The sequence below is a fragment of the Corythoichthys intestinalis genome, chromosome 1 (genome assembly GCF_030265065.1).
Source record: "Corythoichthys intestinalis isolate RoL2023-P3 chromosome 1, ASM3026506v1, whole genome shotgun sequence".
NCBI classification, from domain to species: Eukaryota; Metazoa; Chordata; class Actinopteri; order Syngnathiformes; family Syngnathidae; genus Corythoichthys; species Corythoichthys intestinalis.
The window spans coordinates 30,866,317-30,886,327 of record NC_080395.1 but is presented as its reverse complement, the minus strand read 5'-3'; the positions used below and the strand labels follow the sequence as shown (position 1 = coordinate 30,886,327).

Genomic DNA, 20,011 nt, shown 5'->3' with positions numbered 1-20,011 from the left:
GTCAAACGATTAAAATTTTTAATCGAGTTAATTACAGTTTAAAAATTAATTAATCGTAATTAATCGCAATTAATCGCAATTCAAACCATCTATAAAATATGCCATATTTTTCCGTAAATTATATATATATTCTGTAAAATAATTTGTTGGAATGGAAAGATAAGATACAAGATGGATATATACTGGACTGTCTCAGAAAATTAGAATACACAATATTCTAATTTTCTGAGACAGTCCTGTATATTGTTCTATGTAAAGGACGTCAGCCAAGGTCGGCCCCCCACATTTTTACCACGCCAAATCTGGTCCCCTTTGCAAAAAGTTTGGACACCCCTGCTTTAAATGGTGGATTAATGTACAGGACTGTCTCAGAAAATTAGAATATTGTGTATTCTAATTTTCTGAGACAGTCCAGTACATTCAACATACGGTGCATAAGGACTGTAGTGGGCATTTCACTCTACTGTCATTTAAATCTGTCTATACTGTCCTCACTCCGAAGCGTCTACTTTTTCCAAAGCTAGACAGCTAGTGAACGACGCCTTAATAATCAGACTTCTTCCTTTTTCATCTGATTTATTAATAAAATGGCCTCAAACCACTGTCCTCTTTAGACCGTAGTGAAACTACAAAAAAAAAAAGTACACAAGCATTGCATTAGCAACAACGTTAGCTTAGCACGCTATACAGGTTCACTAAACATAAACAAAAAGCGTCTCATACAAAAAATATAACATTTCGCTTACTAACATAATATGTACATTCTTTACAACAATCATACTTACGGACAAATCTTGTCCAAGGATCATATAGGCACAACATTACAACGTAGGCGTCAACTCGAGACGTCGTGCAGCCATATTGAACTGGCAAGAAAACAATAAACCATGTCGCAAAGCGACCACAAGGGTTCGCTGTTAGACAGCACAAAAAACCTTGCTGTAAAACTTACCAAAAGGCAGAATACTGTCTGAGCGGGACATGTGCGTTAATTGCGTCAAATATTTTAACGTGATTAATTTAAAAAATTAATTACCACACGTTAACGCGATAATTTTGACAGCCCTACTTTAAATTCCCGCTACTTTTTGAGCAGAATTCTAACTTTGTATAGGCCAATGTTCCTATTGTTGAAAGCACAAAAGTGTGTAATAAACAACTAGCACATTTATATTTTGCATTTTGTTTTCTTACTGTACCGAAAATGAACCGAACCGTGACCTCAAAACCGAGATACGTACCGAACCGAGATTTTTGTGTACCGTTACACCCCTAGTTGTTGGATGTACAGTACGTCTCAAAAGTTTGCTGGTTAGCCAATTGGATAGATTCTTGAAACAAGATTGCAAACACTTTCCGGCCACTGACCTATTGCAAATTCCAAACAAAACAGACATGCCAAAAGCAACAACAGGAACGCAAAACACTTCTCGGACACTGTACAATAAACACGATCACCTTTGGAAGGGGGATTGACTGTGATCATTAAGTAAGTTCATTAGTTGGCACCAGAGACTTCTGTGTGATGGAGCACCAATAACATTAATAATGTTGGAGGACATCTGAGAGGTACGCGGACCCGCCTTTAGAATAGGGATCAAGTTTTTGACTCTTAAGGCCTTTTCATACTAGCGTCAGTCCTAGGAGTTGGAACCTCTTGGTACCTCACAATACGGTACGATTTGCGATACAAAGCTCATGATAACGATGATCTGACGATATGGCGATACAACCATTATAGATACATTGGTCAGGAAATCATTCTCGGATATTCCACAAACAACTAATAAAAAGAAAAAAAGTTTCTGCTGTGAATTCGGTGAATTCGAATGAGTTTATCACTAGTAGACGTCCAATCCATTTGAACTGGGAGGGTGCCAGCGAATATCATTCGCCGCCATCCCTCCCACTTCAAACGGATTGAACGTCTATGGCCGTCAGTGGCAGCCAATGCCAGGCAATAAGGTAATTTTGGGCCATTTCAGGTCATTTACCTGTTGATTTTGGGGTACTTTATGGGTCATTTCCTGTTTATTTTGAGTTACAGAACAGGAAGTGACCTGGGAATCATCCAAATGAATAGGCAGTGACTCAGACTCAACAGGAAATGACCTGTAAATGCCCTAAAATGAACTGAAGTGACCTGTAAGTGCCCTGAAAATCAGACAGAATGACTATGAAGGTTCTGGTTTCGAATGAAGGATCGTTCCTAGTCTAAATGGATTAGGCGTCGAGCACCATCAATGCAGCCTTAGTGTTAACTGAGACACTATTATGGTGGAGGATTTTGGTAACAACTTGTTTGTTCCTTTTTATTTTTTTAGACATTGACACCTTTTTAAAATGGTATCTCGATTCTTGGCAGGAGCATATCGATAACCTTTTGGAATACAAAATATTATGATATATCACCATTTCGATATTTTGTCACCCCCCTAGTCAGTCCAGTGTGAAGAGCGGTCCACGACAAGTGCAAAACAGGAGGAGCCACATAGCCTGACATAGACACTGTCAGGAAGTGAAAAGCAGCAAGCATATTTACTATAAAACCAACACCAATCTTTTATATACCCGTGTAAAGAGTTTTTTTGTTGTTTGTGAACTACATTTCCACCCAAACACACTTTGAGGTACCATTAAGCTTAGCAAGGAGAGGTATGAGATTTGTTTTTCGAGTGTCCCGGAGCTCGCCAATCTTTAAAACAGCGCATTAATCAAGGTTTCGTTGGCCATGATTTGCATATATCCGTCCGCCGAAACAGCCTGATAACAGATATACTAGTAATTATGCCTGCCCCTCTGCTTTTGGATGCATTGTTCAAAATAGAACAAGTCTCTATTTTGGGCCCCTCCCCTTGGTGAATATTCACTGAAGACTTTCCGCTCCGTCCAAAATGACAGCCCCTGCTAATCACTTTCACTGAGAAGTCCCCTCCCACATACATAATGAATGGGTTGCAGCTAAACCCCTCACACTAGGCTGCTGCTAGTTTGAAACAGCTTTTAGGCCACGCTCAGATTACAGGTTTAGAGCACAAATTTGTTTTTTGTCATTTCCAATGTTTTTGTGTGACCGTTAAAACCACCATTTTCTGTAGCTACATGGAAATTTGCATTCATGCATAGAAAAGAAATCTTAAGTCGTCCCAACAATGCACTGAGTAAAGTGAAATATGTTACAAGGTAATAGCAGAAACGTGCTAACAGCATAGCATATGTAACATGGAGGCCTGTAGATTCAATGATCAAGGATTTATCTTAAAACTTTTGAGCAATAAAAGTAGATAGCTCATTTTACAGACTTCGAGGAGTCCGTACTCCCTGCGTGTTGTGATTTCCCTCTACCTCATCTCACCCCTCCCATTTCACTCGTTCCGATTTTGGTGCACTTGACATTCCGACCACAGTCAAACCCCAAAAATGTGGCACGTATGTGATTTAAATACGCATAGAAAGGTTGCCTGCACCGTATTTGAAAATGTCCACTTCAATGTGACTGATCACATTAAGAACATCAACAAAATATTTTACTAGAATCGGATGAAGGCAAAAAAAATTGGAATTGAACGTAGCCTGGGTTTGAAGTGTAAACTCAACCTGTACTACCCCATCAGTCACATATCCTAAAAATGCCCATGCATTCTGTTACTACAATTATATTCAATATCTAGCTACAAAGTCACAGACCCCTTCTCTTTGGAGTTGCTATCAGTGTGCTAGTTTTTACTCCTCAAAGTTCTGTGACAAATTGGTATAAGTGGGATGGCAAGCAGTTATGCTGTTCCTGACCCCGAAAGAAACTTTGGGAATTGTCACCCGAAGAGACGAGTAAGACACTAGAATTATTAGAACGGGGCACCTGTTTGGAATGAAGACCAGCAATAATGTCCCTGCAGAAAAGAAAATCCATGTGACAAAAGTCATGTCACTTTGATTGTGGTACGCTGAACACTTCCCTCAATATTCTATGCAGCTGTCTAGAAGACAAATCTGCATTACCCATTCTCTAAAATCACAGCTTCAGCAGGTTTATTAACTCAATAAAATTCAAATCCGCATTGACAAATGGTGTCCTAATCAGAATACCAAGTGTGAAGATCAAAGATCGGTAAAATGTGTGGAGGATTGGTCGGTTTATAAAAGTGGGATTCAGTGTGACAGAGCACAATGGAGATTTTTCACCCAATCCACTTGGATTCCCAAAAATTTTCAATATGGTGCATTAAGATAAAATGTGTGTGGGGTGCATTAAGATAAAATGTGTGTGGACCACATCGTCTCACTGCCAATTTTGTGGATTCTTGTGACTTCAATGCATGTTTCTCTTTAAATATCTAACACTTTGTCTTGCCTTGCATTTTGTCTCCTGTGGTAATGCCCCCATGTCCCTGACAACCACCTTTCCCAATATCCCTTTCTCCTCTTCCCAATTTTTGTGCTCTCTCTTCAGGAGGAGGGGGTTGTGTCCTTCTGTAAGGTGTGTGTAATAGGACCCGCCAACAACCCTTTCCCACCATTTACCGAATGATGTCAAAAAGCACGAACATGTTCCCCTTCTCTCCTGCCACCTTTCATATGCCTTTTTTTCACTCCAGCCCACCCCTCCACTTTGAAACCCTTCCAGCAGCATGTGCCACGGAGCATACGGAATCTGAATTGCCCATCACCCCTTAGGAAGGCTGCTGTAGCTCACCATCACCAGCAATGTAGGGATAGTGACTCAAAAAAACATGCGTTCCCATCTTTTTTATTTTTAGCTTGCTTCTTGCCCCCTTTCCCTGTTTGCCAATCTTTTAATCATGGCTAATTTAGAAATGTGTCTTTATAACCTGTTGCTCTCTCTTCCCTACACATGTGCACACACTCCTTTAGATTTGCACTGGTCGTGGTTTTGATCAGGTCATTCTGCCTGCAGCTAGGTCACATTTTGTTTTCAAGAGGATGGAAAATATTCACATAGCAAATTAATGTCCCTAGCATTGGTCATGCAGATCATGATTTGATTCGAGTTCCGATTTTTTAAATATCTGACCTTAGCTCATTTGTATGTGAATAAAAATTGGGATGTTGACAATGCCTCTGCAGTATGAACGCATATCTGCATGAACGCGACCCATGTGTCATCAACATTCGTCATCAGCGTTGTTACAGATTACTTAAAAGTAATTTAACTACTGATTACCAAGGATGCAACAATACTCGGTTTTATATTAAACCGTTCGATACGCCCTCTTCGATTCAATATGCTAAAACATTCGATCCAAATGAAAAGCTCCCAAAATGTATTTTCCGAATTTATTTTTGTCATCTCTCATGCTAAAATGTCCGGCGTAGCTTTGCCTTGAAAAAACTCTGCCGCTAGCACCCCCCCTCTTCCACTCCTCCCCCAAACTGCATAAATGGTGGGAGCTGTGGCACACAAGGATCATTGCTCGTAAGTAAAGACAGAAACTTAAGAAGGCGGCTTGCCTTTGCCAGCATTTTGGGTGGGCTTATATGCTATCCCCACTCATACATATTAAACAAAGACTGTCTTTACGGATACGTACAACAAAGTCTGCCAACATATCGTAGCAGACTTGGCTGCTAACAAATCCCCTCACTTTGACAACAGACAGGTTAAGACCGTCAGTCACAGAGAGCTAACTCACAGTTACATGATGAACAATAAGGGGCAAATTAAGAGCTCTGTACTTCAAACTCGTCCTGTTTATGAAAGTCGATTCTCAAATGCTGGTGTTGTGCAATACTGAGCAGACGTGACTTCTGTGGCGTTTGTCAACTTTTTTTAATGCCCGACAACACTCGCGCGCACACACTAGATGTAACCAAATAGCAGCCTAGATGCTCTACGTTAGATCCACCCCCCCAAGTCCCATGGGTGATCATGGGACACGTAGTCCATATACTACATTGATGAATTAAAAACCGCCATGACTGAATGGAAGTTAAGCAGGCCAAATCAATCCATACCATAGATAATGCTGCAAATATTGTTAATTCAGTACGTAACACAGATGGACTTGGACCACAAATAGGATGTTTTTCTTATGTGGTAAACATACCTGCTAAGAGAGTTATAGCAATCAATAGTGTGCCCCACCTCACTTTACAAACAGTAAATATTGTTCTCAACACTTTTATACAAAATTTCTTCAGATCAGTAAGAAGTAAGCACATAAATTATATGCACTACAATGCACGTTTACATGATGGCATTGTTATTTTTGCTTGTTAGAAAAATAAAAAAAAAACATTAAAAAAAAAAAAAAAAACGTATGTTTTGTTTCAGAGCATTAAATGTATTGAATTGAATCAAGAATCGTACCAAACCATGACTTAACTGTATCATTGCATCCCTACTGATTACGCCTTAAAAAATTAATCTTGTTACATTAGTGATTACTGTATTATCAAAGTAACTAAGCTAGGGAGAGAGAAGTCTGGGCTTCTCTCCTTAAGCTGCTGCCTCCGCGACACGACCCCAGACTTGATGGATGGTAGATGATGGATGAATGGATTTTTACCAATTTTTCTCCCTTTTCCGCCTCAACATAAGAATGACAACAGAAATATGTCATCACATGTAATTGACTTTCCGATAATTGAATTTAAAGAGGAAAATCACAATTTATCACATACAGCTTAATCTTCCGAGTTAGCTTAGGTTTAATTAGTCGATGGAGTTGATTTCAACCACCATTGACTCGCGCTAGCTAAGCCACCCCGGAGCCCTGAAACTAACAAATAACTGACAAACTGCATGGAATTTTTCAAATCAACTCCACCGACTAATTAAATCCCACCAACTCAAAGATTAAGCCTAAAGTAAAAAATTCTGAATTTCGGGTTAGGGTTAACAGCATATCAGTGCCAATGTAAAACAATGCAAATTGACTGCACAATAATCAAAAATGCACAATTGAATTGCACAGTGCAATAAACACAAAGTTGGTGGCGGGCGCGAACGCACGCGTACAACCCGGAAGTACGGCCTATACACACTCGGTCAATTTGGCCACTACCCGCCGTTGCCACGGCAAAGCTACAAAACTCCACGGATGTAGCAGCTCCAACCTATCTCTGGAAAAATACGTTCATTCACGCACACAGATCAACATTCCCTTGCACAACTCAAGGCTGCACTTGGCTCGAATGTGCACCCGCCTTTCTCAGTCCCAATACACTTAGCGCGTGTGACTCGAGACCAAAACAGGAAGTAACTGAGTGGTTACCATGGAAACGAATGCGTAGTGCAAACCTTTCTTACATTTCCTTTTCAAAATGCTCTTCGTACATGACTACAATATTCTTCATTCTACATACATGATGATGCAATGACAAAATAGTAACGCACCGACACTAAGGAAACTAATTTTAATCAGATTACTGATTTGGAAAAATGAACGCGCAAGATTACTCGTTACTGAAAGTAGGTAATCAGTGATCAGATTAGTGACAACACTGTTCGTCACCACTGCTGGACAAAACAAACAGACGCAAACAAATAATGGCAGATGTACGTGTAGAAAATACCACTTCCTTCTATATATTGAACGCGAAAATAACAGGTAAAAAAAAGTTGGCTCGACTACCATAAAATGTGTAATATCAGGACTTCAAATACAGATAGCTTACCTTTTTTTTTTTTTTCATCGTAGTTTCCCAGCAGCTGAAACGTGGCTCCATACACATTTCACATTCTCTTACAAATTTCAACTAGTTTGCATCCTTCATCGACCAAAAACATGATAAGTGACTGCTGTTTAATCATGAAGCATGCTTCTTGGTCAGCCATTTTTGTTACTTGCCAAAACTTTGATTTTTTTCTTTTTTCTGCAAAAAAAAAATATAATAATAATCCATTTGAAATAAAACAGAAAAATAATTTATTTTATTATTATAATTATAATAATAATTATTATTTTAAATAAAGTAAGCTTCTATCTGTATTAGTAGAAGTCCTTAGACTGGAAAAGTCACCTTATTTAGTGAACGACACTCGTATTTGCTGTTTTTTAATTTTAAAAAATGTAAATAATAACAGTTTTTAACAGGTAAAAAATAATTTTGCTGGACTCGTTATGTCACGGAAGACTTCAGAAATGTTATTAAAATTTTAATTTAAACATGAAGTCGATGCACATAAAATACTTTAACTGGCTACGCAAAATTTTGTTGCGGGAATTAGCCCATGAGCCATATGTTCGACACCTGCTCTCTGGCGTATTAACTGCTAGTCGATTGACTGCTGAAATGTTTGTGTGTGCCGATGTTTCTCGACAAACGGGTTCATCTCAGGAAAAGCTAATTGCATCATAGGCGTATTTTTGACAGTTCTCCATTAGTTATTTCCTCTGTAAAGATGACGATAAATTACATAATTGCTTTCAGTTTGCAATGAACTTCCAAAGTGCCACTATAATTATCAGGTGCATGACTACACCAGCAATAACCATCACAAAACTTGCATTTATAGATGCCAGACTGACATCCGTTGATTGATTTCAGTCTCAAATTGCTCCCAATTTTGTTGGTTGCATCTTGTTTACGCCAGTGGTTTATCGACACATCATTTACTCATTAATGTTGGCTCAGAATTACCACACTCAAACAAGTGTTGAAACATTATCCGAAACTTGACATTTCACAGGAGTAAGACTTGCTGTTCAGTACCTACATATACTTAGCTTAGAAATGATATGGAAAATTCTGTGACTATCTATTATTAGACAGGATTACGTTAAAGAATGTGATCTGTGACCTGAGCATCAGTGATGATTTAAAATCAGAATTGGAATTTGCAGCTCCCAGGGTATGTCAATGGCATTGGGTATCAAACACTTGCATTTTTCCTCACTCATATTGCCATTACAGTGAGGATTCTTAGAAAAGAGGGACAACAGTTCCAGGGGTCAGGGAAAATTTTCCAGGCCACTGAAACTAATGCTTATCTCTGCTATCACTTATACAGAGCCTTCACTTGTTTTATGAAAGAACAGGTCCAACATTCATGCAATTTTCTCGGGTGACAGAAAAATCTTTCATGCCTCCATGTGTTGTGTTCGGGTGACAGTGGAAGCAACGTGTTCATGAGTGAGCATATGAATACGTAAATCAATTACGCTCATGTGCAGATAAAGCGATATCTGTGGGGTAAGCCAACCAAATCATTTCTCAATGACACATTCGTACAGCACAGACGTTTTATGTTTGTGTTTATATTATATAGAGACCGGTTATAAAATTGTTTATTTATATGCTTATGTAAATGAATGTACTCCATATGCATATGTAGGTAGATTCTGGGGAGAACCTTCTGGTGAAAGCTTTCCAAGTTCAGTTCAAGGCCGACTACCAACATCTGCTACTCGTGACCGTCTGTCACCCAGGCATCAAATACTGTATATGACTGGCAAGCTGCAGGCATCAAATCAGAAATAAATATTGATATTATCGGACAGTGTAAATATGTTGTTTAATTTTGAAATCAAATTTCATCATCTTTTTTTTTTTGTTTTGTTTACCCTGTCCATCATCTTGTTAAGGAGCCAGTGATGTTTGTCCTGAGACATTTTTTCATACCGAAGCAACAGCTCACACCCTCACAGACTTGCCAATCAAATGCAACCCCATGAGGCCCCGCCTCTTAAAGCCATGAACAATATCCACAGTATTTCTTATACATTTTTATTCATGTAATTTATTGGTATTTAACAAAGCATTTGAGAGGAGTAATATGTGTATAAAGTGTGTGTCAGACTAGATTGGATATTTTGACCTGATGTAGGCGAGTGTGGAATATGACTGCACTGCATCAAGTGGGTCGAAATAATGCCACAAACATGTTCATCATTTACCGTATTGGCCCGAATATAAGACTGTTTTTCAATTGAAATAACACTGGAAAAAAAGGGGGTCGTCTTATATTCGCGGTCTAGACATAATACCCATTCATGATGCTAGATGGCGCCAGATATCATTGAAGCAATGTTCTGTCATGACAGATCTCAGCTACTCTCCCCATTCACGACGCTAGATGGCGCCAGATATCATTGAAGCAAGCAATGTTCTGTCATGACAGATCTCAGCTACTCTTTTTAGTTTAACCAGTTTGCATTATTTTATTGCAATGTTTTTCCTTATTCAGATTTGTTTCAAGACTACAGTTACAGTTAGACTTCACTTTGATGGTTAATGCAGTTATTGCAATTTTGTTGTTTTATCACAATAGATTGTTTTATTTACATTTCAAAAACCAGAAGCCATTCATTTACGAATGTGATTGCACATTAGTTTACAGATTTAAATGTTCAGATATTAAGATTTGAATGAGGCAAAATAACATGGTTTTTCTCTCAAATATATTGTTATAATCATTTGTTTCAGATGTAATGTAATTATTTTCTGTATAAAAATGTGGTGTTCAAAAAAATTTTTTTTTTTCAAACTTGAGTCTTGAAAGAGAGGGAGTCGTCTTATAATCAGACCCGTCTTATATTCGTGCCAATACGGTATATACTGTAATATTGCAGATGGATCATACATTATTATGAATCATGGTTGTTGTCCAAACTGGGTGTGACAGAGAATGAGCTCACACAGTAGTTTATAATATGACTAATAGTTAGACTGATTCGTAGACTAATTCATTACTGTGTCCCATTTTCCTTTTTGTATTGTTAATCTAGTGTAAAGAATAAATTGGGGTGCATATTATTATTTTTACATTACATAAAAAAAAAAAAAAAATCCTTCAGGGCTTCCCTCAATTCTTCATATTCCCGATGGGCCAAAAGTCTTAAAAGTATATATATATAACCTCGTCCGGTTATAGATTTGAAAGCATTATGGTGGCATCTTACGGTCAATACCTGTCCCAGCTCTCTGCCATTGCACTGAAATGCATTGTATTATTTGTTAAACTTTAAGAAATGTTAATAAACTACTTATAACAGTCATACTTTCAAAATTGTTGTCAAATTAACATTTTTAAATTTTCATTTCCAATATCATAGTGGGCTTTTCTTCCACCAGGCTTTGAAAGTTTCCTGGGGAAACCCTGTACTTTTTTTGCAGTTTTGATTGTCAATTTAAAATGAAAAGAACATAGAACACATGAACTGGTGCAAGCTTGCCCATACAGGAATACTCTTAACCTTTTTTTTTCCCCCCTTGATGCCATTCTCTCTCAGCTGTGACTACGATATGGTATGCATTAGTGCACGCAGCATTGCCCAAGTGGGCGCCTGCTAGCTGGCTGCTTCTACTTTGCCAACGCCATGTCTTGTGGCCGCGCTTGGCTCAAAGCCATTCATTTGTATTCAAAGCGATGCTCGGCGCAGATGGTACGCAGAACGAACGGGAGGCAAACAGGTTATCAAAAACTCCCCTCCCTGCCGTCCGCACACATGGCCCCCGTTCCTCATTTCAGCCCAGGCATCTGCAAAATTGTAAGGTGGTGTGGCAGCTCTGTGGAGTGCAACCGTGCAGTAACTGTTCATCTTTTTCTCCAATCATGACAGCTGGATGCAGAGGCCAGTGATCTGCTCAAGGAGCTGCAAAACAAGCTCAACACCGTTTTGGATGAGCTCAGCGGTGTCCTGGGCTCCAGGTGAGTGTCAGCGCAGCCTGTGTACAAATTTCTCAATCAGACTAATCACACTACTAATCTAGTGCACTCAACTCAATTTACAATTGACTTCAGCAGTTCTAACAATTTTATATCTAGCCAAAAAAAAAAAAAAAACACCCATCGTTATACTTTTATGGCCAGCATTCGTGAGTTAACGACATTACTTTATGGCCTTATGTCCACCAAGCCATACTGTTGAGTTTGGTTCATTACATTATGTTTTATACCCTGATGTGGAATGTGTTTCTACTTCAGGGTAGATGGATCGATACTTACCAAGTCATCAACAATAAAAAATACCTCAGCCTTACTCGGAAAAGTGTTTTTGTTAGTTCATAGTTTTTCGACAGCAGTGATTCCAAACTACTGTGCTGGAAAAATAACCAATTTTACATTTTTGATGTGAAAATGACTATTTATTATGCATCTTTGTTCATGTACCTATACATGATGTAGAGGCATGCACAACAAAAAAGAATAATGTTGGGGAAAACGTTCCGTAGTGTGTAGCAAAGCTGGAGCCTTTCCCAGCTATTTTAGGGAAAGAGAGAGTTGATGTACACCTATGATTGGTCGCCAGCCATTTGTAAGGCACATGAAAACCAACCATTCACACTAATATTTACACCCATGGACAATATAGAGCACAGGTGTCAAACTGGAGGCCCGGGGGCCAGATCTGGCCTGCAACATAATTTTGTGTGGCCCATGAAGGCAAATCATGTGCTTCGACATTTTGTTCCTCACAAAAATGTACTTTTGTAGTCCTCAAAAAGATATTGAGAGGTACAGAAATCGAATATATTTACCGTATTTTTCGGACTATAAGTCGCACCTGAGTATAAGTCGCACCAGCCATAAAATGCCCAACGAAGAGGAAAAAAAACATATATAAGTCGCACCAGAGTATAAGTCGCATTTTGGGGGGAAATTTACTTGATAAATTCCAACACATGAAACAGATATGTCATCTTGAAAGGCAATTTAAAATAAAAATACAATAGAGAACAACATGCTGAATAAGTGTACAGTATGATAATTAGAGGCGTGCGAAATTTCCGATTCTTAGAATATTCGCGACTCGGCCGTGGAAGATTCGAGAATGATTCACAAACATCCAAATTCCGATTATTGAACTATACCAGGTGAAGCGGAAATAAAACACAGTCAGCGCGGTCTTCAGGACGCAATGAGGAACAGACTGAGAGTAAATATCATGTTCAACTCATGCCGCTAGATAAAAAAAAAAATAATAATAATACCTGACTGCGGCCGTTAGCCGCCACAAACAGCGCCGAGTTGCTAGTTGCAACTAACATACGGCAACATACGGCTATGGTAGATATCACATATATCTAGAACTAGGTGTGAAATGACAGACGACGGCCGTGTTAGATCATATACCAAGAACTAGATGCGAAATGACAGAGTTTCCCGCACTAGTAAACATGGGCCATCTTAAAGCAGTAGACTTCTTCAGAAGGCTCTGTTGTAGCGAACCTAATTACTTTTTATCTAAAAAAAAAAAAAAAAAAATCGGCAAAATCTTGACTTGAATCTATCTTTAAATGATGAAACAGTTTTAAAACTTCGTCGAAAGTAGACAGAAGGGAAATTATGGAAAAAACGGGAGCAATTTTAACACTTTTAACAGTTGATTCACAACATTAAATTAATTGAATGGAGTTTAAAGCTGCCGACACAGAATGGGGATTTGAGTATTTTATTTACTGTTTTTAACGGTTAACTTGATACTGAAATAGTAGTTTGTTTAGCCCGAGACGATTTTTGAACAAATTTGGAACTAGTGTACAAAAAATTAAAAGCGGGGGGGTTTGTGGTGCGTCAATAATCGATTTATAATCGAATCGGAGCCTCTGAATCGTAATCGAATCGTTAGGTGCCCAAAGATTCCCACCTCTAATGATAATGATACATGATGCATGAACAACGAAATGCGTATGTGGCCGGTATGTTAACTTAACATAGCTATTAAGAGTTATTCAGATAACTATAGCATAGAGAACATGCTATGAACAAGTTTACCAAACCATCAGTGTCACTCCAAAACACCAAAATAACATGTAAAATGATATAATAATGTGTTAATAATTTCACACATAAGTCGCTCCAGAGTACAAGTTGCACCCCCAGCCAAACTATGAAAAAAAAACTGCGACTCATAGTCCGAAAAATACGATAGATTTTATTTGCCTTTTTGAAATGTAATTTTTGGAAACATTTTGTCCTGTTTTTTAATTGCATTTTCTAAATAACAGTATTTACTTTTTACCCCGTTAAATTCAAAATGTATATTTAAAAAATGGAAAATCATTTTGAAAAATCAGTGTAAATAAAAAGAGTATTTATTTTGTTCATTTTTCTTGTTTTTGTTTTTATATATAATAAAAACTCTTATTAAAATAAAAAACAATTAAGAGGCTCAAAAACAAGGAATTGAACTTTTAGGTCAACAAGGTCTGTAAATCATTCATTGACTATCAAAATATTTGTCAATTTATTTGATAATCGGTTAGTTGTCGATTAGTTGATTTATTAGGACACCAAAAGAGACCAAAACTATGATGTAGACTACATTAAAGATGAGTTTAACACTCCTGCATTTTAAATTACTAAAAAAATAAATAAAAGAAAAGAAATTTGTGTCCTAGAATCGGGAAACCACAAAAACCCACATAAGCAGAGAAATCTCACAAAAATGAAAGCTGGGGTTTTGACCATAATCATCAGATTTGTGAAGCAGATATGCTAAACTCCATCACGGTTCTGTTCGTATTTAAATTGGTTGAAAATTTAAGATTTTAGACTGCTGTTGAAAATGAGACCAACTGCTATTCAAAAAAATACCTTTAGTGACTAATCTTTTCTATAAAAGTTTTAAGCCTTTTAAAGTTACCCAAATGTTACTGCATATTATACAGAAACAGCACTAAGTACATGTTGTATTTCTATTCATCAGTTTCAAACCGGTGATTGAGGACTGTGTAAAGCAGATGAACCAAGAGCTGATCCAAATGAAAGGTTCCGCCAAGGGAAGTAACGCTGCCATGGATGCAGAAACCGTCCTCCGGCCTCTGATGGACCTTCTGGATAAAAAGTAGGCGTCGTCTCCTTCTGTTCATTGGTTGCTAGTGGTTAACCTGACTCTTAAGCGGCATGAATGCTGATACTATACCTCTTTGTAACACTGTACTCAAACCAGAATAAAAATAAATAAATAATAATATATGAAAGACACTATTCCTGAAACAGCCACGAAGATTTAAACGCTACAGCTGAGGTTTATAAATCTCTCTCAGTCATTGTCAAAGGAGCATTTAGGTCAATGAAATTTTACAGGGGGAATCCTCTTTCTGGAATGGAAATGATAATCCTTTCTCCCATCTGCACAATGTACTGCCATAAATAGGGGTACAGTATGAGTTCATTTCTGTCCCTCAAGGTATCATTCATTGAATTCAGTGACACGTTTTAGGATTACAGTAAACCCCAGCTATTTGTGGGGGATGAGGACTGAGCCCTTCCATGAATACCAGAAAAAACACAGCAACTCACACACTTTTAAATATCTTCCAAAACATTTCATGTCAAACTCATCTTACAATATTAACCTGATGAATAAATGGCTTACATATGATTTAATTTTGCATCTTTTTGAAAAATCAGCCGTATATACGGCAGTTGTCTGGCAATGAAATAGTCAATATATTAACAGTAATGGTAATATTGTGATATTAACTTAACCATGAATGATGCTTTGAAAACTGTATACAATTTTGTGTATCTTTAACTGTTTCCATTACCTCCATGTTTGAGGTAACAAGTTCAAATGAAGTACGACAGCGTGGTACCAAACAAGATGTGACATAACACTGCAATCTTTTGGATAACTAGAGAAAACTACATAACAAATTCAGAATTAATCAATCTACAAATAATTATTGTTAAGTCCAATTTTACGGCCCTCTGAATAGGGTTCGTCACTCAGCCTTGATAGATTGATTACTCGCCGTCTACTCTTGATTATTTTTTACTGATGGACCTAGAGTAAACATGAGTACATAAAACAAAATGCATCAGTAAAAAACGTACATGATGACCAACAAAATAAGCATGACTTCATTATCTTCATTTTAACAATTATGACAATATCAAACATATAATATTAATCATGATTTTACTACAACAAATTTTAGAATTACATATTATTATTGTCAGTAGTAATTATTTTAGATTTCTCATGTTAAATGTATTGTGTAAAGCAATCAAACATATTTACAAATGTATTTTCGTACACATCTACAATGTGATCCATAGTCAAACATAATGAGATAATACAGGCAACACCGTTGAGTAGCAGGGACAAGTGGCTGCAAGCGGAACTACACACACACACTCAAGTGAAACTACGCAAATGGACTATAACTCCCACCAGCCAAACCAGTAAGGAAAGTGCCGGTATTAAACGTGCAGTAACATACATTAAACATTTTCCCAACACAATGGGACACACACAACGTGACAATACACCAACCAGATTATGGAATGGGCATCACCTTAATTGTAAGTTTCAACTTTATGACTTTTGCCCACGTTGTTCAAACGCTACCACTGAAGGCGATTTCTCCTGTGGTTCTGACAGCAATGGTCAACATAGCGGACACGGACATAAAGCAAGGAAGACATTCAAAGGGAGTAATCAAGCAAGCAAGGGATCTAAAACGAATAATATGGATCTAACAAACGCGAACATAAAGCAGCTTACCAGTGGGGTCATGCTGGTGATTCCTACTTCAATCAAACCCTGGTGTGTTTTTTTTTTTTTTTTTATATGGCACCGAAATGGTCACCTGTCAGTGGCCACCCTGCCCCATTCTAACACCTTAGGTAAATCCAACAATCATTCAGGAGGGGCGCAACATTTCTGCAGATATTTAAATATATCTTTTCATGGGACAACACTGACAAAATGACACTTTGACACAATGAAAAGTAGTCTCTGTGCGGCTTATATAATAGAGTTAATTTATATTCCCCTCAAAATCACTCAAAATATGGCAACAAGAAAACCCGCCCGTCTCATCAGACCATACGACATGGTTCCAGTAATCCATGTGGTTTGTTGACATGTGACATGTCTTCAGCAAACTGTTTGCGGGCTTTCTTGTGTACCGTCTTCAGAAGAGGCTTCCTCCTGGGGTGACGGCCATGCACACCAATTTGATGTAGAGTGCGGAGTATGGTCTGAGCAGTAACAGGCTGATCCCCCCACCTCTTCAATCTCTGCAGCAATGCTGACAGTACTTCTGTAACGAGTCGCGTGTCATTTTCGACGGAAGATGACAAGCAGTACTCAATTTGGACATTTAGGGATGTACATAGTTTCTAAAGGGTGTACTCACTTTTGTTGCCAGGGATTTAGATATTAATGGCTATATTTTGAGGGGAAAATAACTATTATGTAAGCTGTACACAGACTACTTTTCATTGTGTCAAAGTGTCAGTGTTGTCCCATGAAAAGATATACTTAAATATCTGCAGAAACGCGAGGAGTGTACTCATTTTTGTGATACACTGTATAAATATCTGACGATCAAGTCCCTAGTATATCCCTAACAAATTACATTCTGGTCTATCCACGAATAATAGTGAAGTAGCCATTTTAGTTAGCGAGTTAGTTCACCAAGAAGAAGAAAAACAAACCGAATAACTTTCTGAGCCCTCCCTCCGGGCAGTTTAAGAAGGCATATGGCACGCAATTTTGCCTGTTTTAAGGCGTGAAAGCAGTAGTTTTCAGGTTACAGCTTTAATTACAACTCAAGACAATTTGTCCCTCAAGATTTTTTTTTTGCAAATGCAACATTCCCTCAGCCTGAATTTGGAATCCTTCCACTCCACCTGGTTTGACTGATTGGTCAGCCATGGTGATATTAAACAGCAATTTCTTGGCTTGGACAAAATTGATCCATCGAGCATTGTGTCGCGGGAATGGCAAGCGGCCAACAGACTGCAAACCCTTTTAACTCTACGCTCTTGTTTGTTGTTACTGCACTCCACATTCTTTTCATTCCATTGTTGACTTATAAAATGATTTGTTATGGAAATAGAAGAAATTCTGAATGGTTTGCAGCAAGGAAATTTTCAAGCCTCTACATCCTCCATGGGAATTAGTCAGAGTAAATGTCAGCCTGAAAATGGGAAATAGCGTAACGAGTTGACTATTTACTCTCATATCAGGCTTATTAACGCAGACACCTAATCCAATTATTCCAGTAGATGTCTTGCGGAGCCGTTTAAAAAACATGCTTCAAATGTTCATTCATGATTTTCTTACAACTCTTTTCAGTTTGATGCTATTTGCCAAGATTTGTGAGAAGACAGTGCTGAAACGTGTCCTCAAAGAGCTATGGAAGATCGTGCTGAACACCATCGAGAGGACCATTGTTCTGCCGCCGCTGAATGACCAGAGCGTAAGTTCATTCAGAAATGCAACTTAGTTTTATTTAATCTATTGTATATGCCTTGAAACACATATTTGGATAGATAAAGTATACAAGAAATTATATCATTTTTTGGGGGGGGATGCTCTCTTAATTGCATCATTTTTTTCTCAATACGTTTCATTTCGATAGTTTTTTCCCGATTTATTATAATTTCCCTGTAAGCATTCCCTATAACAGGCATGAAAATCACTCACCTTTCGGCGAAATTCGCCGTTTTGAAGTCAAAAAGGGTAACCTATGCGAATTGTGTATATCCAAGGAGAAAATTTTTAGGGGGCGGAGGGGTCGTAAGTCCATCTAACTAACTAACGACATGTTTTGTTGAAGTTGCTAAGCCTGTCGCGATATGCAATGAGTCCATTTATCGCAAGGTAAATAAAAATGAGGGTGGTAATTTTCACGGCTGCGTGCATACATTTGTGCGTGCGTGTAGATGACATCTGAGACTCCAGTTGTTGTGTCCAAATGTATATTGGTCAACAACATGCCGTAGAATTACAGTTCACACAAAATAAGGAAACATCTATATTAAACACTGTAAACGTTAGCATTGCGACACTGAGACGAATGGGGGAAAATGACAACTTACTTTAGCCTGCTATAAAACATTGGCAGTCTTTTCCAAAACGCAAACTTGTGGTTAAAAGGTGACACTTCAAAAATGAAAAATCGCTGGTTAACAGCATTTACAAACAAAAAAATGAAAACAAAAAAATATTAGTGACACCACTAGCAAAGACGAAAAATGCTTTTTGCGGAGTGTAAAGTTGATAGCGGTTTAGCGAACGTACTTCCGGTGAACATTTCAAAATAAAAGCATGTCACGTTTGTCATATAAATAACAATTTCTTGAGTTAATCCCACATATTTCAGAATTAATACTATAATATGTAAATACTAGAATACTAAAAAAAAATCTGATTTTACACTAAGAATAACTTTAAAATGACCCTCTTTTTAAAAAATATGATTGGCAATTAATATTATAATACTATTATATACTGTTTAGTATCATACTATAATAATAATGCTAGACATTTATTCATAAGAATTGTTTTGAATAATGTTGGAAAGGCGAAGTCAATGTTCTGAATCTGTTTAAATTCCATTCTTTCGCACTAGTAAATGGTATCAGCTAAGCCTGCACAATATATCGTTTGAACATCGCCATCGCAATGTGCGCATGCACAATCGTCAATCGCAGGACGTGCCTTTTTTTTTGTTTGTTTTTCAACATTTAAACTTTTTTTTTTACTTCATGAACGCAGCAAATGTGCAGATCCTGGATTAAACTGAGTTATAAAAATTAGGGCCAATGGCGCTATTTTTCAGAGCATCAGAATTTAAAAACAACATACATTCATGTTTTTCTGCTCCATGCTCATACAGCACCACAGTGTCTCACTCTCCCTCCTGCTAGGCAGCGAGACCAAACTGTTTTTCTTCGTCAACAGTGCAGCTATCCCAAACGGAGCTATTCAAGTTATTTGGTGAAAAATTTCTCGTTTTAATATCGCAAACTCCCCAAAAATCGCAATGATCGTTTTTTCCAATATCGTTCAGGCCTACTATCAGCATTTGACCTCAGTGTTCATGTGTGATTGATTATTAATATTTACATGTTTATTTGTACTTTAACGAAGAATTTAAGTGTTCCAAAATGTTTTAGTGACTTAATTAGTGTCAACAAAACTTTCATTGCTAAATTAGTAAAAAAAAAAAAAAAAAAAAAATTATTAGTCGACTAATTGTGAAAATAGTTGGCTGACAAATCGGGAGAAAATTAGTCGTTTGGGACAGCCCTACCGGAACATATTTGCTCCACACCCTTCTCACCTTTTTAACTGCTGAC

The 20,011-nt window shown here is 37.7% G+C and overlaps 1 protein-coding gene across 3 annotated transcripts in view; it reads left to right on the top strand.

Annotated features, from left to right (window-relative positions):
• LOC130919528 (protein unc-13 homolog C) overlaps positions 1 to 20,011 on the top strand; it is a 291,333-nt gene that overhangs the window by 222,637 nt on the left and 48,685 nt on the right. For 2 of the 3 annotated variants that reach the window (XM_057842330.1, XM_057842322.1), the window contains exons 24-27: positions 4,451 to 4,477; positions 11,526 to 11,614; positions 14,616 to 14,753; positions 18,003 to 18,126. In XM_057842330.1, coding sequence (XP_057698313.1) covers positions 4,451 to 4,477; positions 11,526 to 11,614; positions 14,616 to 14,753; positions 18,003 to 18,126 — 378 coding nt within the window. The remainder of the gene's footprint in view (positions 1 to 4,450; positions 4,478 to 11,525; positions 11,615 to 14,615; positions 14,754 to 18,002; positions 18,127 to 20,011) is intronic. The other variant, XM_057842337.1, reaches the window with a different exon arrangement.